The sequence below is a fragment of the Zingiber officinale genome, chromosome 5B (assembly GCF_018446385.1).
Source record: "Zingiber officinale cultivar Zhangliang chromosome 5B, Zo_v1.1, whole genome shotgun sequence".
NCBI classification, from domain to species: Eukaryota; Viridiplantae; Streptophyta; class Magnoliopsida; order Zingiberales; family Zingiberaceae; genus Zingiber; species Zingiber officinale.
The window spans coordinates 2,721,115-2,744,085 of record NC_055995.1 but is presented as its reverse complement, the minus strand read 5'-3'; the positions used below and the strand labels follow the sequence as shown (position 1 = coordinate 2,744,085).

The window sequence follows — 22,971 nt, the reverse complement described above, 5'->3', positions numbered from 1 at the left end:
CTTGGGCTCCAAGCTAATGCTTGGCCAGCCCCCTTGCACCAAGCAAGGATGTGTTCGGTCCATTACTTGGGTAAGAAGTGGATTTTATGGATATAAGACTTTATAGAGGCTACAATAGGGACCGAGAGGAGGAATTGATTTTGGTCTCTCGATGAGCTTGAGCTTCCTGTGTTCGCCCCGAACACCCAACTCAAGTTTATCAATAATAACTCATACCACTAAAGAGTTATTATTGAACTACCGCACCAATCCCAAATTACATTATGGGCTCCTTCTTTTATGAGTGCATTAATCTCCTTGTGTTTAAGATATCGAATGTCCATTAATTAACGAGTTACTGACAACCCACTTAATTAATATCTAGCTCCAAGAGTAGTACCGCTCAACTTCATTGTCATGCCGGACTAAGTCCACATGTAGGGTTTACATGACAATCCTTATGAACTCCTCAAGGGGACATCATCAACCTAGATTACTAGGACACAGTTTCCTTTTATAATTAACAACACACCATATAAATAATAGTATTTCTCAACTTATCGGGCCTATTGATCCAACTGAATAAATCTCACCCATTGATAAATTAAAGAAATAAATAGTAAGTATATGTGTTTGTTATTATATCGGGATTAAGAGCACATATTTCCAAAATAACAGAGGTCCTGTTCTTTTATGCAGTCAGTATAAAAGGAACAACATCAAATGATCCTGCTCAATACACACATAGTATACTAGTATAATTTTATAGTCAAGATAAACTAGTCCAAATTACACTACAACCATTCTAATGGTTTGTCCCAATCCATCTTGGTTGTGAGCTACTATTTATAATTTATAAGCAACTGATAGCATGATCTTTTGTGTGACACCACACACCATGTTATATAAATTAAATGGACAACTGTATTTAACTAAATGCAAACATTCGACCAATGTGATTCTTATTACAAAATAAATGTTTATTCAATAAATGTTCAAACAAAAAGTTAGGCTTTTAGTATACATCCTAACAAAGGTACTGTGTCAGAGACACTTTACTGACAAGTTTTTTCAGGAAAAGCTTTGAGAAACGTGCACGCGCGCTATCGGAACTCTATATAGAGGGGAGTCCAACCATCGGCGGAGGTATGCAATATTCACGGTTTACGCTACAGTGTTCTTGTTGCTCCGTCTTATTCTTCATTGTCGGTGACTGCGTTGAGCGTAGAGGTCTAACGCCGGGACCCTTTCCCTTGTTCGGCACTGACGTAGTCTGTGTTGCAGGTCCGAGCGGAGTTCACAAGAGGTCAGCGGGAGCGCCACATCCCCAACTTTCCGTCTCTTCGACTTTCGGACAGGATCATATAGTTTAAAAATATTATTATCATTTAACTAAAAATTAAATTTAAAAATAGTTATTCATTAAACACTTAAATTTTATCCTATATTAATTTTTAGCTTCTATTTCTAAACCCTGGTATTTTAATTTTACATTAACTTCAAAATAATCACTTTAAAATAAGAAAACTCTCCGAAATACTCCATATTCTCCGTATGGCAAGCAGGCTCCACGAGGGAAAGAGAAGTGACCCACTCCGCCACGTGGTACAACGTTATAAATTAGTAATAATTTGATAAAAATAAAGTGGATAAATTTAGTATGAGTCGAAATTTATCAGTTTTTTTAAAAAAATTATTATAACATTTAAATTTTACTATTATCGAGTTGACAATTTATTAGATTTAGTCAACCTCGGGGCCTAGACTTAAACCCTAGAGCTGTCCTGTGGTTCTCAATCTCATCAACGCGCCGTGTTGGATCCGGCTGCGAACCACTGGGCGAGAAGCATTGGAGAGGATCTCGAGAGCCCAGGTGCCGCTCTGCGCTACCTCTTCTTCCCCATTCCTTGATTTCCTGACGCCTTTCATTTTCCAGGCATGGCGCCAAATCATGGATCCATGGGGCTTCGTTCTCTAATCTGCGCGCTGCTGTCCATCTGCGCGGCCGCCAGCATCCGGCCGATCTCCGATGCTCATAGATCTGCTGCTCTTGATTTGTTCGTCCCCAGTGGTGGATTGTTTCAGAGGTTAGTTGGTCGGTCTCGTCACATTTTAAGAACTCGCCAGATATTTAGTTCTGATCGGCGTTCCCTCTTGATCGGAGTTGGGCATCGTGCATCGATCTGAGATAAATTCACGCTTGGAATGCTGTGTTTCCTGAGGCACGGAGAACACTGTTTGATTTGACTTGGCGTTTATTTCTCTTGAGAACTTAGAATTTTCCTTTGTTTCCGTCATTTGTACTGAACTGATACTCAAGTGGGGAAGAAAAAGGAGCAGGAGAGTATCTGAAAATGAGGATATATATAGAATTCTAAAATAAGACAGCGGGAGATTGCCTCCCCTATGTTTGTTGGACCAATTGCAGAAAAACCTTCCTTTCTTCCAAAGCTTTTCTCTTTTGGGCAAAAGGATTGAAATAAATTTATGTTTCTCTACGTTGTTAGGAAATCTAAGCAATAATTGGTAACTGAATCTCTTCACTTCCCTTTTATTTTTGTTCATTAATAATCTTCTATCCTTAAGTTAAGTGTCTTGGGTTGAGATTTGATCCTAAGTGAATTTGAAATGAGGTCAGGAATGTATTATGTTTGATCTGAGCTAATATCTTTATTGTCTACGACATATAGAACTCATTGTCGTTGTGGAGAAAATTCTCATTGCATTAACTAGATCATTAAATATCTGATTAAGATGCAGGTAAATTTTCATTTCAGTTTTAGTTGATAGCTAGGAATGTAGTTCCTTGGTTGATTCCAGTTAATAATTGCCATTGTTGATTACTGTCTAATCTCTTGTGCCATTATCACTGGCTTGCTTACAAGTCAAGGATGGAGTATTCATTTGTCCTCTGGAAAAAAAAAAAAAAAAAAAGGCAGTTCGGTGCACGAAGCTCCCGGCATGCAGGGTCCCGGGGAAGGATCTATTGTATGCAGCCTTACCCTGCTTTTTGCAAGAGGCTGTTTTTAGGATTCGAACCCGTGACCTTTTGGTCACATGGCAACAACTTTACCGTTGCGCCAAGGCTCTCCTTCGTCCTCTGAAAAAAAAAAGGTTTGAAAATTGAAAATAATAGTGTAGGTTTCCTTTGGACTCAAAATGTCATTGTTATGCTAAATTTTCAGAAAGATACTCTTTTCTACACTTTATGATTTTTATCTTATCGTCCATATGCATGCATACCCAGTGACCGACTCATAAGATTGGGTGTCAACATCCCTAATTCAACCCATTGCTTAGTCCATTTGGTTTGAGTTGTTTCTTGCATATCCTTTTTATTTTTTTTAAAATTCTTTCATTCCTTTTCTAAACCTATATTAACATTTTGGTTAATTTCAAAATCATTATCTTTTTTTAGTTTTAGACAAGGCTGTTTGATGGAATGTCTCGAAAGTTTATGTTGTTTTTCTTAATTCTCTTAGTCAGCAATAGAATATATCTAACATGCATTTTGACTTGCAGCCTAGAGGAGACTTATGAAGCATTAAGGACGTTTCAGATTCTTGGAGTTGGAAATTTTTCTGACATTGGCCCTGCTACATGCCCAGTTATTATAGACAACCTTACATCACCAGCTTCAAGTCCTAAGGACTTGTTTGATGCAATAAGAGTGAACAGTATCTTAGAATGCCAGATTGGTTCTCAGACTTTTAAGGTACCTAGTTGCTTATGTTCATTGTGATTTTTAAAGTGCAAAGTAACTTTATGAGGGCCCCCTTAATTTTTTTTTTTTGCTTCTTTCCCTTTTAGGATGTTGCAGAAAAATTTCAAGATTTGATAAAAAGCACAGACAAATTGATGAACTTCTATTACTCCATCCTTGGTTTGCTTCATGTCAAGGTATGACCCTATGGCAATTAGATTACCATCTCTTCTTTACCTTGGTATCTATATATTTCATTTACTTCAGTTTTGTGATAGTGCTACTAATTTATAATTTGATATTCTATTATTTAGTTCTTTGTCTGTTTCCTTTTTACTATCTGGATCCTGTGATATTTTTGGTTCTAAGGCAAAACTCTTATGCAGGCGCAAGGAGTTAGTGTTGTCCTACCTGATGCTGAAGGGGTTTTCTATTCAATCAAGGTGATATAATTTCTTTTTACACACACTTTGATAATTTTCTATTTTTATCTGTTATCTTTGGGAATGACTACTAATGTTAGCAGGCACTTAGCCAAAATGATGGAAGATGGCAGTATGATAGCAACAATGCTGAATCAAGTACTTGTGCTGCTGGTATTCTCTTTTCTTTTGGTTGATGTCTTATCTTTTCGTACCTTGAATCAGACAATAGTTTTTGAAGGCTTCTATGTTATTTAAAGTATAAATTGAGTTAATTATTCATTCTTGTTCCATCTGATATTGTTGTAGGTATAGCACTTGAGGCACTTGCTGGAGTTGTTTCGTTGGCTGATATAGAGTTGGTTCAATCTAAGGTGATTCCATTATATACAAGATTTATAAACTAAATTTTCGATAGTGATCACAATTCTAATTTTCCTGGCATATCTAATTCTGCTGGACCTAGAATTCATTTTTCATTTATTTCTACTGTTAAATTAAAAGCAAAACCTAAAATTTCGTGTCATAGAAACCCCACGAGTTAGGCCTTTATATAGAAAAGAAGATAGACATCAAAAGACACAAATACCCTTTTACTTATTCTAACACTCCCCCTCAAGCTTGAGAATATAGATCATATATACCAAGCTTGTTACATATGTAGTCAATCCGGGGACCTCTAAGTGATTTAGTGAATATATCTGCTAGCTGATCATTTGAATTGACAAAACTAGTAGATATTTCTCCAGATATGACTTTCTCTCTAACAAAGTGACAGTCAACTTCAATATGCTTTGTTCTCTCATGGAAGACTGGATTTGAGGCAATATGCATAGCGGCTTGGTTGTCACATATGAGTGACATTTGTATAACCTCTCCAAACCTTAGTTCCTGAAGCAACTGTTTTAACCATATAAGTTCTTGACTAGCAATAGCCATAGCTCGATATTCTGTCTCTACACTGGATCTTGCCACAACATTTTGTTTTTTGCTTTTCCAAGAAATAAGGTTACCTCCGATAAATATACAAAATCCAGAAGTGGACCTTCTATCAGAGGGAGATCCTGCCCAATCTGCATCAGAATATCCTACGACGTTAGTATGTCCTTTGTCTTCATATAAAAGACCCTTTCACCACCCCTGATATATCGAACAATGTGAGTCACTGCATCCCAATGTTCTTTGCATGGGGAGCTAAGAAACTGACTTACTACACTCACTGCAAATGAGATATCCGGACGAGTGACAGTAAGGTAGCTTAGTTTCCCTACCAATCGCCTGTACCGTTCAGGATCTGAAAGAGGCTCCCCCTGATTTGGTAGGAGCTTGACATTAGGATCCATGGGATTGTCGACTGTCTTTGAGTTTAACATTCCTGTTTCTTCCAGAATATCCATTGCATACTTCCTTTGGGATATAATGATCCCATCTTTAGAATGTGCCACTTCTATCCCTAGAAAATATCTGAGTTTACCAAGATCTTTTGTCTGGAAATGTTTGAAAAGATGTTGTTTTACTTGTGAAATTCCAAGATGATCATTACCTGTGATGACAATATCATCAACATAAACCACTACATAGACGCAACCAGTAGCTGAGTGGCGATAAAAAACAGAATGATCAGCCTCGCTTCGAGTCATGCCAAACTGTTGAATTATGGTACTAAATCTACTGAACCATGCTCTAGGTGACTGCTTGAGACCATATAAAGACTTCCGCAAGCGGCATACAAGACCAGAGGACTCCCCTTGAGCAACAAAACACGGAGGTTGCTCCATGTAGACTTCCTCGAGTAGGTCACCATGTAAGAATGCATTTTTGATGTCCAACTGATGAAGGGGCCAATGGCGAATTGCAGCAATAGACAGAAAAAGACGCACAGAAGACATCTTGGCAACAAGAGAAAAGGTGTCGCCATAATCCAATCCAAATACCTGAGTATAGCCTTTAGCGACAAGACGAGCCTTAAGCCGATCAACCGTGCCGTCTACACCAACTTTCACCGTAAACACCCATCGACACCCAACCACTGACTTCCCAGGAGGTAGAGGAACGAGGTCCCAAGTCCCACTGCTCTGTAGGGCACTCATTTCATCAAGCATAGCCTGTTTCCATCCTGGATGGGCAAAAACATCACCTGCAGTCTTTGGAACAGAAACAGACGACAGGGAAGACAGACAATAATAATAGGATGGGGAAAGACGATGATAGCTTAAAGAAACATAGTGAGGAGAAGGATTACAAGTGGAACACATACCCTTTCGAAGTGCAATAGGAACATCAGAGTCAGGAGATGGGACCGGAGGAAACAACGAAGGACTTGGCTCCACAAATGTGCCCACAGCAGTGTCAGTGTTGGTCGGCGGCAAAGCAGAACGAGGACGGCGCTGATAAACCTGCAAAGGAGGAGACGAGGCAGGAGGTGATAGAGACGCCTCCGGAGGATAAAAGATAGTCATCGGTGCAGGTGGAGAGGGAGAAACTTCGGCCTGTGAAGCGGAAGGACCAAAAAAAGAAACCGACTCAAAGAATGTGACGTCAGCAGAGATGAAGTACCGACGAAGAGTAGGGGAATAACACTTGTACCCTTTCTAAGACCGTGGGTACCCAAGGAAGACACACTTATGAGACCGAGGAGAGAGTTTGTCAATGCGGGGATCAAGAGCATGAGCAAAACAAATAGAACCAAAGACTCGAGGTGGTAGAGGATGAAGGGACTGATGTGGATAAAGCACCTGATGAGGTATTTTACCCTGGAGAGTGGATGAAGGCATGCGATTGATGAGATAACACGCAGTAAGTACCGCATCACCCCAAAACTGATGAGGGACATGAGAATGGAGAAGAAGAGTCCGAGTGGTTTCAAGGAGATGACGATTCTTGCGTTCTGCAACCCCATTCTGTTGAGGGGTATGAGGGCAAGACGTGCGATGCAGCACACCATGAAATGTCAAGAAGGTACGAAACTGAGTAGACAAATACTCGCGTGCGTTATCACTTTGCAAAGTTCGAAGGGAAGTACCAAATTGAGTTTTTATTTCAAGGAAAAAGGATTTAAAAATAGAAAACAATTCGGAACGATCCTTCATTAGATATAACCATGTACAACGGGAAAAATCATCTATAAAAGTAACAAAATACCTTGACCCCATTGTAGAAGAAACACAACTCGGACCCCAAACATCAGAATGAACCAAAGAAAAAGGAGACATGGCCCGACTCTCCCCAAAACTGATGAGGGACATGAGAATGGAGAAGAAGAGTCCGAGTGGTTTCAAGGAGATGACGATTCTTGCGTTCTGCAACCCCATTCTGTTGAGGGGTATGAGGGCAAGACGTGTGATGCAGTACACCATGAGATGTCAAGAAGGTACGAAACTGAGTAGACAAATACTCGCGTGCGTTATCACTTTGCAAAGTTCGAAGGGAAGTACCAAATTGAGTTTTTATTTCAAGGAAAAAGGATTCAAAAATAGAAAACAATTCGGAATGATCCTTCATTAGATATAACCATGTACAACGGGAAAAATCATCTATAAAAGTAACAAAATACCTTGACCACATTGTAGAAGAAACACGACTCGGACCCCAAACATCAGAATGAACCAAAGAAAAAGGAGACATGGCCCAACTCTCAATACGAGGAGAAAAAGAACTACGAACATGCTTACCTAATTGACACGACGCACAAGATAAAGACTCTAAGTAAGAAAGACTAGGATGTAACTGTTTCAACTTATTAAGACCTGGATATCCCAATTGAGCATGAACAAGAAGTGGAGATGCCGACGCCGAACCAACAAAAGAGGGTTGGTGAAGTCGATATAGGCCATGAGATTCACATCCGAAGCCAATCATCCTCCCCGTACTCCGGTCCTGTAAAGAAACAGACGTGTTTGTAAAAGAAATGACACAATCAAGAGATCGAGTAAGTTGACTTATCGACAGTAAATTAAAAGGAGCACCGGGAACATAAAGAACATTATGAACTGAAAGAGATGAAGAAGGATGAACAATATCAATACCCTGGGATTGAGTTTGGGAATCATTGGCCATGGTGACCATTGGTAAATTACCAGAAGTAGTGAGAGAGGAAAAAAGGGATTTATTACCAGTGATATGATCGGTGGCCCCAGAATCAAGAACCCAAGGACTCGAAGAACGAGATATGCCAGCAAAGGAAGTACCAGCGTCTGCAATGGTAGCAGTGGAGCCCGAAGCCTGTCGATCCTCAAACCATTTCAGAAAGTCAGTATAGGAAGGTGTTGAAGTCGAATCAGGTGTTAACTGTGAAGTGGAAGCTGAAGGAGAACAGAACTCTGAACAATCTGAGCAGCACGAGGAGGATGACCATGTAGACTCCAGCATTTATCAATCGTGTGTCCCGGTCGGTGGCAATGATCACACCAAGGGCGTCCTTTGTCACCCTTGCGAGGTGGAGGTCCTTTGTGTCGAGAGACCAAAGCTGACGAATCGACAGGAACAGAAGAAGACATCATCAAGACTTTGGCCGGGACACGGAGAAGAGTCACCCAGGTATTTTCCATGGTAGCTTCTGTGGGGCTGCCCAGGATCTGGTCACGGACATGAGAATAATCTGTGGGCAGACCATATAAAGCCAAAGACATAAAAAATTTCTTTCGATTTTCAAACTCTTCAACAGGATCGGCCGCAGGTGGGAGCAGTTTATTGAAGTCACAAAGAAGGCTAGAAACTGAACCCAGATAATTTGACATTGAATCCTTAATCTGATTGGCGCTGAGGATAGTCATGAGATCTTCACAAACTTGATAGAGTCGCCGAGAGGTGTTTGTAAAGAGTTGTTGAGCTTGTGTCCAAACAGCTTTGCAGGTTTTATGAGTACGGAAGACATTCCTAAGAGATGAATGGATGGTGGCTCGGATAATACAACACAACTGAGCGTCAACCTTCTTCCACAGAGGACGATCGGCGTCTTGAACATCTTCTTCAGTTTGAGTGAGATGTGTCTCATACCCCTGCCCAACAAGCCAAAGTTCAATGTGAGATGCCCAGGAGATATAATTTTTACCATCCAACTGCTCGGAAGAAAGGGGTGCAGTAATATGGTTGGTAAAGATTGAGGTATCTGGCTTTGGGGCGCCAGATGTAGCCATGAATAGAACTGTGAACCGGACTGCGCTTGCTTCTTCTGCCCAATCGGATGAATCCGGGAACGAGAATAGCCACTGGAAAACTCACAGCAGGGTCGGATGAGATGTAGAAGTACGGAGATGCCCTACTCCAGCAGGAACTCTTCGAAGCTTGCTGATGGGCTGTTGATGACGGAGCAGAGACAGAGCAGAAGCAGAGGCGAAGATTCTTGGCTGCTGATGACAGAGCAGAGACAGAGCAGAAGGATGGGCTGACGGAGCAGGACCAAGGTTCTGTGGTCCTCTGGTCAGAAGGTTCTGTGCAACAGAAAACGGCAGAGGCTCCTCTCCCGCGAGGGATCAGGTCGAAGCGCAGCGCAATCGAACGCAGAGACGGGAGAAGGATTCGGGTTCGTGCTCAATCCTTGGTCGCGAGCCTCAAAGAGGAGGGCGAAGAGATCAAGGAAGAAGCAACGAAGATATGGTGGAGACGAGGCGGAGCTCGGCGTCCACGAAACAGCAGGCGAAGCTCGGCACTGTCGCTGGAGGGCTGTCGCTGCTGGAGAATTTGCGCGGCAGAAAGAGACGGCCCGTCGCGGAAGGAACTGCTGTCACGCAAACCCTAGCCGCGAGAGAAGAAATGTCGCGAACCAAGCGGCGCGAGGAAGGAGGAGGGCCGACGAAACGCGATCGAGGAGCGGGCACTGACCTGGAAACCGTGGAAAAAAGGGAGGGCGATGATGGAACGTGGCGGCAAGCAGCTTCGATTGGGATCCAGTCGGAGTCTCGAGGGAACAGGAATTCGGCGCGAGGTAACACGAATTCGGCGCAGGAAGAGAAAAAGAAATTAGGGTTTTGGCTCTGATACCATGTCAAATTAAAAGCAAAACCTAAAATTTCGTGTCATAGAAACCCCACGAGTTAGGCCTTTATATAGAAAAGAAGATAGACATCAAAAGATACAAATACCCTTTTACTTATTCTAACATCTACCAATAGTTTTTAGTTAATTGAGTTCTTGTATGCCAGATATTCCCGTATCTCTTGATTATGAAGCTGATGAAACTTATCTGGTTATGCTGCTAAGATTGTTTATGGGGGTCAAATTGGAAATCTAGGCAATGTCAATGACCCACTTCTTCCGAGGAAACTCATCCAATCCAGTCGAATGCATTTGAACTGCCCCCAACTAGTGGCCGCCTCCCTCTGATACCTGAACGCGGATCAAACAGATTGAACCCATCCGTCTCTCAACCTTTTCTTAGAACTCCTACCATTTTGATAAGAAAATGAAATGATAGTGGTGAATGAAATGAAGCTTGTGATAACAAGATATAAATCTAACCTGTTAATCCATTCTTTTAATGTGCCATTTTGAAATTCTATGACTGGGATAAGGGTCACAATGCACTGTAAATCCATGATGTGCAGAGTCACATGATATTTTCAACAGGAATTAAATATATTGAGGTCATTGAGGAAATGAGAAGCATGATATCAGTTTAAGTAGTGCAGCCTTCTCCTTTATGAACTTGGCTGAAGGGAATGTTGAATGTGGTAGGTGAAAGCCTTATTTAGAATATCTTTTACAGTATCGTTAATGTTGGCTTTCTGTGTTCTAGAGTGAACTAAAGGTCCATTAATGGTGGATATGGAATGGTAACTGTTTGAAAATTGATAACATGTTTGATATGGATTCATCAAGTTTGCTTCAATCTCTTAATATTATTAAATTCGATCAGCAGGTATACACTATACAATTCTATGATTTATGTTTCTTTACTTTTTGTTTCTCCTTTTGGGAGGCAATAGTAGAAAGATGCAGATGTGAAGACTTGAGTGAAGGTAGAAGGAAAAAACCAAATACTTCTCTAAGAAATTTATACCATCACCCCAACCCTTTTATGAGCAATTTTTATTTGAAGTAACATGACCCTTCAGCGAAAATAGTAGCCTCTTCCACTCATTACTACTGATACTAAGTTCTACAACAGCATACCAAACCTAGTCCATGCCTGCTCCACCGACATTCTATTTTTTGTTTGGATTTGTTCCAATTATTACACAATTCAGAGTCAGCAGTAAATTTGGAATTTGATGCATCTTCACAGAAGAAATTTGAAGTTCCAGACCCCTTTTATTATTTTCTTGAACCTTATATTTCCTATTTTTCTCTACTGATGTTAATTAACAAAATTATTTGATACTTTATCCAAGCATTATCTGAATTTTTTTGACTGTTTTTGGCAGATTGGAACTATTAAACATGATATTGTCAAGCTATTTGATAGCATCAAGAGCTATGGTATATATACTAGTTGTTTCTATTTATTTTTTTATCAAATTTCTCCTATATAATTACTTCCCAGTTTGTTTTTCCTATATACCTGCAATATCCAGTTATCTTCAAATTATAAATGTTCTTTGCTAAGTTTCTTTTTGGATCATATATGAACCTTGGTATTCTTGTTGTAATATAATGTCAAAGAAACATTCAACAAATTGTTCTAGAGAGTGGGTTCGATGCGTTATAAACTATGCTACCTATCAAGGGGAACTATGTGAATTCCCAGGCACCTTCTAAGTTAATTCTTCTGCGTAGTGCAACACAGTCACTTATTTTTGTTTGCATTTTGCTTTTTTGCCTCGGTGCTTTTAATGATTTGATTGCTAAAGAATCTCACCTCTTGTTGACCAATATTACTCTGGGAAATTAAAGGTGAATTCTTGAAGTTTTGATGCTTCTGAGCTAAATTGATAACATTTATCCATCAAAATTGATCAATGACATATAATATTGAAATTAGTTTTTATTTACATGTTTATAATATATCTCAATTAACCACATTGTAACCTGGATTTGTATTGCATGACTAGAACTAGGAAAGACGTAAGTGCAATATATGTATACATCTCGGTTCTTCAACTTTGATGCCAATTCTCCTTATTGTTGTTAGTTCTCTGATTGGTACTTTCCTATTTCCCTCTCCTCTTTTGATAGCATTTAATCTTCTTCCTGTGATTGGCAAATGAAAATTTAAGCCTGAGTCATAGGGAAAGAATTGTCCTACCTTGGCTAAATATGGACGATATCAAGTAAAACAAGCCCTACCATAGTCGATATCAACAAACCTATGTTGGCATGGGTAGCACGAACTCATGTATTAGTAAGTCAAATGATGAACTATAATGTATGAAAATTTTAGGGGATTTTTTTTTTGCTCACAAATTAGATCCAATTTTAAGACTACAATGTGGGTTGAATAGAGCATCAAAGTTTGATAAGGATTTCCTTTATGAATATGTTGTTTGTGACCAATGATTTTGATGCGATAATATGGAGTAGAAAAATCAGAAATAAAGCCGAGGTCTTTGCTATCATGAACAAAGTTTCTAACCTTCATCGATCTTTAGACTTCATAGAACTGAGTGTCTTCTGGCCAATCAAAAATTTCTAATTAAAGAATGGATTCCGCTTATTTTCAGCCAACTCAATTGTGCTTTAAATAAGGGATTTCCAAATAGGAGGTATAATATCTAAATCGACATTTTGATCCCTAGATTGCATCCAAGGAATCTCACTACATTCTTTTTATATACATCTTATGGGCAAGGTGAGCACTGAAAGCTCTATAAATTATGAATTTTACATGCCTGCTGTTCTGCCTCATGTCTTTTCTGTGTTTGTAATAGGGGGAACTTAACAGGACTGTTTCCATGCTGAATTGCTGTATGAGCCAATAATGCTAGATGGTCATCAATGCATCATCATGCAAGATTAGCATTGTTTGGTCCATTAATTTCGTTCGATTAATATATGTTTCTATCATCTTTTGGTTGTATTATTTTTCTCGAGAAAAATCTATGTGCTAGTTATTGTATTGGACTAATGTGATAACAAATTAAGAAGGTCCCTCATGTTGGAAAAATCCAAGCAAAGCCCTAGAAAAACCTTCCAATCTTACCTCTTGATCAATGTTTCAGTTGTTGCATTTGATTCTCTACAACAATTTTTTTAACAAGACATTTTTTCAGTGGTATATTTGGGATTATTCATGTAGCCTTTTATTATTTTTGTTAATGTTGAGAAAGCCTCTTGTATGATTTTTGTTAATGCTGAACAAATGTTAACTGATTGATCTGTTCTGAAATTCTGTCCACTACTTGTCCATCATGTATAATGTATTTTACTACGTGTGTATTATTTGGTGTGCTGTCTATGAGATATGAACTGGACATGATACAGATGATGGAACTTTATATTTTGAAGAAAAGCACATCGATGGTAGTGAATACAAGGGTCCTCTTGCAACAACAGCCTCAGTTGTGCGTGGTGCTAGTGCTTTTGCAGCAATTGTTTCTGAGAAGCTAAATGTATGGTTAATAAACTCCAGAAGCTATAGTTCCTCATTAGCTGAGTGATATAGACATCTGTGTATTATCTTCAAAGCTGAATTTCCATGCAGATTCCTGGTGACAAACTGGTGGGTATAGCGAAGTTTCTTCTTAGTGTTGGAGTTCCCGGTAGCACCAAAGACTTATTCAATCAGATAGATTCACTATCACACATTGAAAACAACAGGTATTATAATAGACTAATTAAAGGCCTGTCCTTATATAACTGTTGTAGTAACTTTGAATATAAATTGATAACTTAAACTATTACAGATTTCCTATTTTATAGGCTAATGTTCTGTTGTACCCGAGCAATCCAATATTGTTCCCTTTTTATAATGCCAATGTTATTTTTATGACTATGTTTCTGATGGTACTATGCTTGATAGAAAATGTTCTGATATCTGAAAGGAAAGATTCATCTACTTTTATACCATTAAGAATTGAAAATGTTAAGAGTTAATAATTATAGATTGTTGTTTGAATTATGCCATTAGGTGATTATTAAGGCGTGTTAGTTCGTTGCTCAATATATTTGATAATAATATTTTTCTTGTTTTTGGGAAAGATCCAGTATCCCTCTGTAAAAATAAATTTTATTATATGAGGGATCGAAACATGATGGTTATTTTTTTTTTTTTCATTTCATTTTTTTTTTGAAAGGAAAATGAAGTAATTGTTGAATCCTTCACATTGCCTAATGAATCCAGAAGAACAAATTATACTAAATGATAAGATGAAGAATCAGGAACTCAGGAATCTTTCTAATGATTGAGAAATTTTCTTATAATGATTTTATTAATACGAATCTTGATATGCATTTATTTATGGGCACTTAGTGATCTCAAGCTTGTTATCCTCTTGAATTGGTTTCTTTGCTTACTTTTTTCTACCAAATTGTGAGTTTTCTAAGTGTATACTGGAGACACATGACAATATTAGGAGGAATATTGCATTGAATAATGGTTATTATAAAAGTGCATGCTGCTTTGCCATAGCGGCTAAAAGAGTACAACAGAGGGAATTACTTTTTTTATGTACATCTCCTTCAATATTCCCTGAAGAATCTTCTTGTCGCCTCCACTAAACCGAACTACAAGATATTAATTTAAATGCTTATATATTTAACTGGCCGATGGACATGAGCATTGTCCAATTTTTAGCATAGAGGATTTGTTAACTTACTCGATCATTTTTGTTGTATTGATTTTGCCATAACGGGTACTTGTTCAATCTAAATTTCAACAGTTATATTCATCATTACTAGCATTAGACTTCTAGGGCGCAATCAATGTAAAAAACATTTATGATTCCTATAACTTCCAATCCTTGTTCTTTGGAGGCATGCCTAATGATGGCGGCAGCAATTTGTCAATGCTCGAGTTTATCTAGGTGGAGGAAAATGATGCAAATAAAAATATATATTGTTAAAATAAATTGATCCTAAAATAAATCAAATCGTTGTCTAAATATTGATTTTATTTTATTTATACTTGAAGGAGTAAATGCTAAACTCAAATCTTGATGGAAAATTCTGGAAGCGAAAGATTTTAGGCTTAGTAGAATAAAGATAAATATATGGAATTTAAGTTTAGTAATATTACACGTAATGAGATAATTGTTTAGATAGGCGATGACGAGTTGTTTGAAAATGAGAGCTTTAAGCATTTAGGTTCATTTTTGTAAAAGGATGGAGGGATTGAGAGAGACAAGTAGAATGGTTGAAATGGAGGAGAGAGTGGGGTTTTTTATGTGATCGTAAAGTAACTCTAAAACTTAAAGGATAGTTTTACAAAATGATGGTTAGTTGCTATGTTATATGGGATAGCCGCTCGGCCGGGGTAAAGTAACTCTAAAACTTAAAGGATAGTTTTACAAAATGGCGGTTAGTTGCTATGTTATATGGGATAGTCGCTCGACCGGGGCTCCGCTCCAACCAGACCCCGTTGCTTGGGCGGGACCCTTCCGCTCTGTCGACTCAGTTGCACTTCCGTGCGGTGACTGTGTAATAACATGCCCTCCTCCGTTCGGACAAGCTATCTGGTCTCCTTTGGCGCCCTGCTGCATATCATCCCTAGCTAGATGGGTGGTCTGCTCGAACATGTCTCCCGTCGGTCTGACCCGACCGGCTATTGCAATTGTCTTCCGTTAGGCCTTTTGCCACCTGGGCGTTGACCACCTTGACTTTGACCTCCACTTGGCAGTTGACCCCGTGCTAGGTGGGCTTCCCTCATCGCCACATCAAGCTCAATGACGTAGATGGATTCATATAGCCGACCCCACTTAGTAAGAGAAGACTTGGTTGTTGCTGTATTCTTCAATTTAGTTTTATTGCTTCTAGCAAACTTAGTATAATTTAACTTGAGTCTTATGATGGAAGGTGAACAACCAGCTTCCTAAAACTAATCTGTTAATGTCATCAATAGATGCATGTTCATTTGGCGCTAGAAAAATGTTTTTCTTCTATAAAACATGGAGTCTTTGGCATCCTATTAGAGATGCATAACTGCTGCCAGCACCTGATTTTACACCATTTTATATTTGTAACATGGATATGAACTCAATCATGTCTTAAAAACTTTAATATATTGTAAATTAATAGTTTCATAAAGGTCTAGAACACGAAGATTCTTGGTACATAAGGATTTGTTGTTCAAGAAGATGTTCGACGTTTTATTACTCATCACACCAATATCAACGCTGTGGGCATTAATTGTTTGGTGCTGCTTTGGATATTTTCACTTGATCTTGATGGGATTGTGTTCCTTTGTTGCTGAGTTATAAGTTTAGTTTATTTGTTTATTCTGTCCTGAAATAAAAATTTTAGCAGACAAAAGTAAATATTTTTTTTTGTCTTTCATCTGTTGTAACGATGCATATTCAGGTAGATTACATTTTTTATATTCTGTGTATACAAGGAAGTAGTTCTTTGTGTCTTTAGTGATTAATTGGACACTATTTTGGTGCTACAGGATCTCTATTCCTCTTATTCTTTCACTTCCATCCACAGTATTGTCTTTGACTTCAAAAGATCAGCTTAAGGTGATTGATTCTGTTGCTCGAAATTATTTTTACAATTTATTTATTTTCTTTATTTCTGTGATGTGGTATTTAAAGATGTTATCATTATTCCCTTTTTCTGAACCTCCCTATAATTGTCTTAAGTTGAGTTAGATCCCCTCTCTGTCTGGCCTTCTATAATGTTTGTTTTTAATTTCAAGGAATGGTAAGTCATACTTGTCTAAACTGTCTATTTTTGCTTTGCGTTTAGTTTTGTCATATATGTTGCTTCATAAGCTTCATGGTATCTCAAAAAGTATGTTGTAAGTTTCACTAATATTTTTTGAAGGTATCATGGCTATTAGTCATTCATTTTGTCTTTGGCAATCCAAATAGTGTTGCACATGTGCTAGATTGTATTGTAGCAATCTCGGGTTTTATGATTTATTATTCATGATCAGAATGCCTAATGCATTTAAATTACCCAAACATAAACTTATGCTCTTGTCCATACTCTTAAGCTAAGCCCTATATCGTTTGTGCTTATCTCAGGTTGAGGTGACTACAGTTTTTGGTTCAGCTGCACCTCCACTGACAGTGAATCTTGTACGAGCTTCCAGTTCTGATGTGAAGAACAACCCTATACTTGAAAACCAGGTTACATATTTTTCTTTGTTTTTTTTTAAAATTATTTAACAAGGCCTGATATATCCATTCATAATGGTGTGCTAAACTGAAAATTTTAGCTAAATTCATACAATATCTTTATCTGGAAACTGTAGGAATTACAATTTGACACAGAAAAGAACGTTCATTACTTGGACATCCTACCTCTGAAAATTGACATCGGAAAGTATACACTTGAATTTGAGGTAACCTCATATTAGTTTTTGCTAGGTATGAAGTTTCTTTTTATCATGTACCAATTAGATTTTCTGATTGTGCTGGTTGCAGATTTCACTTCATGACCCAGAGAATTTGAATACATATGCCACTGGAGGGCATGCTCACTCATTGATTTTTCTAACAGGATTGGTCAAAGTAGACAAGTCTCAAATTGGAATTTATGATACTGATAGCGAGTCTTCTGCAAGCATGTTAAAGTAACACCTTCATATCACAAAATATGTTTAAATATGCTTTTGTCTTTAGCACTCTGGTGTTGACCTGTGGTTCAAACGTGTAATTAATTCATTTGTTAACAACAATTTTCAACTTTGGGTTATTATTTCTTTTCTTCTTTATTTTATTTAGCTGATTTTCCATGTTAACAATAATTTTATAAGATGAGTTCAAATCGAACAAGAACATTTGTACTATTCTATGTTTGAACTTTCTCTGAGTTTACTCCTGGATGTGCATTTTGATATGCACTATAGACAATTCATTTTTTTTCCTACTGAATAGAACACATACTCTATCTTTCTTTCCTTCAGATTGGATTTCTTCAAGGATGACAAAATTTCACTAGTGGCAAATCATCTTCAGAAGTTGCGCCTAAGTTTCCAACTTTTCACGCCTCTTGGAAACACCATTAAGCCACATCAGGTCAGTTGACAAGGAAATATTATGTATTCATAAGAGAATAATTTTGTTGTAATAATAATAATAATAATATGTGGCTAAACTACTCATAACTCTTTTAAATTCTAAGTTGGTTTATGACTCTCCTTTAGATGATATCCAAATGCAAAATTGAAATATACAATTTTTATATATAATAAGAGCTTTATTTATTGTGTTTTAGTCTGATTGGAAATATTTGGTAACAGGCGTTTTTAAAGCTGAGGCATGAAAGCAAAGTAGAGCATATCTTTGCATTGGAGAATTCTTCCCGACAGTATAAGATAATACTAGTCAGTTTGTTTCTTCTTGATACAGCTTGAACACTATTGACTCTTAATTTCTTTAATATGGCATGCCATTTTTTTCAAGTTGCTGATAGTTTACATTGTGTATCTTTCTGAATTAATTGGTTGTTGATTTAAGTGTATACTGATTAAAGGGTGTGAGCTTTGGATGATAAATTGCACGTTTGTTTATTGTTGGCTGAATAAAACAAAGTATTTGATCTTTATATGCTGTTTGAAATCATTGTCTTAATAGAACAATGAAACTGGAAGCAATTAGATGGTACATCGTTATTGGAAAGCTTCTTATAACCACAATTCTTGCAGGATTTTCTTGCACTCGTCGAAAAATTTTATTACCTCTCAGGTAGATATGACATTGAACTTGCCGTTGGAGATGCAGCTATGGTACAATATTCCTAATACTCTGAGTGATTCTTTATTGATTTAGGTTGTGTAAATCTTTTTTGTTGTTATGCAGGAGAATTCATTCCTCTATGTTCTCGGATACATTGATTTAGACTTGCCAGAACCACCTGAGAGGGCATCACGTCCTCCATCACTCTCTGTCGACCCATATGCAAGATTTGGGCCAAAGCAGGAGATATCACACATATTCCGGGCCCCGGAAACAAGACCACCAAAGGAGCTTTCTCTTGCATTTCTGGCTTTTACCCTTGTACCACTTGGAGGGTTTGTGATAGGGGTGAGCTGTGTCTTATTTGACAATATTATTTCACAAATACTACTTTCAGCATTTCCTTGGCAAAAGATGCTAAGTAGACATTTTGGTTTATCAACCACTTTCATTTCTGAAAAGATGATTCAATTTTCCTTCAAATATGGAAGCTGTAATGTTATGGCTATAAGATTTTTGTTTGTTCAGGCTAGAGTGCTAGTTGATGGATTTCATTTTGATGCTCAAACTAAAGCAACCTTCATAAGTCATTGTTTTGTTTCTCTTTACACATTGCTTTGCTTGTAGACACATCTGAATTGGATGTTTTTGCTGTTGCTGTTATTCACTTGTTATTTATCAATCCTATGATTATCAGTTATCAATGTCTATTTTGGTATCTGTGCAGTTGCTAACTTTGGGAGTAAATTTGAAGAGCTTCCCTTCCTCATCTGTCCATGCCTTGTTCTCCCTACTCTTTCATGCTGGCATTGCTGCTATTCTACTGCTCTACGTCCTTTTCTGGTTGAAGGTGCTCTAATTTTTTCCCCCGTTTCAGTTTTATTATGATATGCATTTGTCGATCTCTAATTGTTAGCTGTCTTTCTGCAACAGTTGGATCTCTTCACAACTCTGAAGGTCCTTGGCCTTATTGGAGTTTTCCTCATCTTTGTGGGTCATAGGACTCTCTCCTGCCTTGCTTCAACATCAGCGGGGAAGGTGAAGACTAATTAATGGTAACGCGAGTGCCGAGAGCTGCATCATTAGTTAAGATGCCATACATGATCATGCACTTGAAATTATTTAGACATCACCATTGCTCTGGTAAACTGAAAATATGACAATTTTAGCTTTTGGATTACCAAGCAATCCGCAGGCTGACTGTTTTTTTAGGATGTGGCAGTAAATTTTGTTTAATTATGGAATTATGATTGCATACGGATCTGTGTTCCTTGAGTTTAATTTCCTCGTCACTGATTGTATTTATGTATTTCGAATATTGTATTATCATCCTCAAATTAGTTTGCTGAAATGCGTAGTTGGATCTTATAGTCGTTTTGTGCACGGCATTAAAAAAACTATGAATGCTAATCACTAAGTGAGACAATTATGTATATGCCATTAAGATTCCACACTAACTTGCATTTGGATTATTGATGCAGATTGTTACATTAGTAGGCCAAATTGGAGGACTAAACAAGAATGAATTGATGTATAAATAGGTAAATAAAATTAAGGCAGATGAATCTATTGATAGATTTAATGTTTAATTAGTATCAGACAAGAATATTTGTGTCAGTTTGACCTCAATAATGTATTTAATGATACTAGCTAGTAACATGAAACAAAATTGTAATTTCTCAATCCAGTGACGAACCAGCACTAACATTGAATATTTTTTTTTAATGTAGATTAAACATAAACATTCATTATTAGTCGAAATGAGAATGAGATATCTTCACCAAGTAGCACAGGAAGGTTTAAAGGGAGACAAATCGTCATTCAGCTCTTGGAATCCCATTGATTCACCAGCATCCATTGTTCTCTATTATTATTATTATTTTTTTTTCAAATTTTTTGATAGTAATAAAAAGTGATTCGCTCGTCTCAATACATCCATCAATCCATCCTCAAGTCAACACGGAAGAGGTAAATCATAGATGACTACTAGTCTTGGACAATTGAATAGCGCATGAGGATAGTATACACCTGACTACTAATCGAGATTTGACCTCAAATCTCATAATTTATAATGATAACATTTCTATAACATATATGAATTATTTCCATAAATTTGGCCGATGTATATTTAGTGACTCTACTGTGATGGTATATGTAATTTGGTATAACTATTCCCCATTTCTTAACTATGCTTTCCGATTTGACAACCTAAAATTTTCATAAAACGATTTTCAAGTATATAAAAATACTTCTTTTTGTCTTTTTTTTGCAAATCTGTTAATTCCATTTAATTTGGATAACTTAAAGAAGCCTAGAAGATTTTCAACATTGTCTCTCTTACGAGTTCTACTCTTGAAACCGAAGGCGTCGTCGGCCGACGGCTGGCCGGTGCTAATCAACGAGCCGGCGACGCCTGAAGGTCGCTGCCTCCACCGCCGCTGCTCTCAGAAAAGTTCCTGCTTGCCGCCGTGTAATGCCGTCGCTGGTGGAGGCTGGGCCGGTTGAGCGTCAAACAGAGCAGAGAGGTCGGCCATCCCCGGCGATGATTGCAGGTCCAGCACAGAGAAGGCAGACGGGGGCGTCGCCAGCTGCGGGGACGAAGTGGAAGGCGAAGGCGACGGCGAAGGCATTGCGGCCAAGTGAGCTTGCAAGTAAGCCAGCTCTGCTTGTAGGTTGCCCACCTATATAAATATAATCCAAAGAGCTAGCCAAATTTAAAGTCGAAGAGAATTTCTCTGTTTTAAATTAAAGACGCGGCATGGAATTTGAGCTGGATCATCACCTGCTGCTGGAGGGCGAAGATGCGGGCGACGCAGCCGTAGACAGGGTCGCGGAGGCGGGCATGGGCCTCGAAGCAGACGGTGATGACGGCGTCGAGGCGCTTGTGGACGGGGACGTGGAGGAGCAGCTTGGAGACGTTGCTGGCGCCGAACACCTTGTGCACCGCCGCGAAGTGCGCCGCTCCCTGCTCCGAGTCGAAGTAAGGCGCGAAGATGCACCCGCTCACGCACTTCCTCCTCAGAAACTTGCAGGCCCCGCACGGCCCACCGCCCCCCAACGCTCGTCCTCCTCCTCCTCCGCCGCCGCCGCCGCCGACGCTGCCTCCGGCACTACAACTCATGTCACCGGCCTCCTCGTAGTGGTAGATGAAAGGAAGATGACGATGATGAAGAAGTGAAATGAATTAATGGCGTATGTGGGAGGTGGAGGATTTTGTCTTATCGGTGGAAGGTGGGTCGCATTGGAGTTACAATTTGATGCTTGTTTGCTTCTGTATTTATGTCTTCAAAGCCACGCCAAGCAGCAGCCGAGCCAAAGCCAAGCTTCTTCTTTCTCTCAGTCCCTGTCTCTCTCTCTCTCTATCTCTTTCTCTCTACACCCACATTTATTAGCAGATTGCGTGAAGCAAGAACATATGGAAATGAAACATGGCAACACAATTCAATCTCTTCTTTTTTTGTTGCGATTGCTTCTGTCACTGAATACATGAAGGAGCACACTGCGTGCTCTGTTCTATGTCTCTGCTTCTCAATTAATCGGACATGAAGGTGCATGTCCGCGTCCATCTCTCTCTCTCTCTCTCTCTCTCTCTCTCTACCTCTCAGTGTGGTGGACGCGTAGAAGGTAAAGGCAGCAAGCTTCGACTTACACTGCATGTCTACGTTAATGACCCAATTAAATGGCATATGTTTCTGCTCCACGAACTAATTAATGCACGCACTACCTCCCAAGATGAAAATGCATAAGGACATCTCCCATAGTTATAATCCCAATATTTTAGCGCTCTAAAATGAATTTTATTTTATAATCTCAATATATCACATTAATAATATAAAAATTTATTAAAATATCTCTAATGATTATATTTTTATGATCCAATTCAGTTGTATGATTATATTACATTAATTTTGAATCCATATCAACTTTCTTAAATATAGATTATATCTTAAATTTTACATTTTATGTAAACAAAGTTTTTAGCATCAGCAAATTCATTTTCTAAAAATTAAAAACATATATATTACATGTGAATAAATTAGGTAATAGAAAGTAGATATTATATAAGAAAGAGAAAAAAATAATTAAAAAAAGTGAGAGAGAAGAAAATAATAAAAAAAATAAAGATAATACAAATTTTAACATAACTGATATA

The 22,971-nt window shown here is 38.3% G+C and overlaps 1 protein-coding gene and 1 pseudogene across 1 annotated transcript; one reads left to right on the top strand and one right to left on the bottom strand.

The window, feature by feature from the left end:
* The first annotated feature begins 1,713 nt into the window (after positions 1-1,713).
* Positions 1,714-20,188, top strand: LOC121983921 (dolichyl-diphosphooligosaccharide--protein glycosyltransferase subunit 2-like). The gene is made up of 20 exons (XM_042536619.1): positions 1,714-1,852; positions 1,916-2,066; positions 3,502-3,694; positions 3,790-3,879; positions 4,069-4,125; positions 4,209-4,278; positions 4,414-4,478; positions 11,466-11,520; positions 13,462-13,589; positions 13,682-13,797; positions 16,583-16,652; positions 17,163-17,267; positions 17,393-17,482; positions 17,565-17,713; positions 18,047-18,158; positions 18,383-18,466; positions 18,788-18,868; positions 18,942-19,166; positions 19,546-19,668; positions 19,752-20,188. Exons 2-20 carry the CDS (start codon positions 1,918-1,920, stop codon positions 19,869-19,871), a joined length of 2,082 nt encoding a protein of 693 aa, XP_042392553.1. The 5' UTR covers positions 1,714-1,852; positions 1,916-1,917; the 3' UTR covers positions 19,872-20,188.
* Positions 20,189-20,988: 800 nt separating this feature from the next.
* Positions 20,989-22,308, bottom strand: LOC121987201 (annotated as a pseudogene).
* Positions 22,309-22,971: the final 663 nt, after the last annotated feature.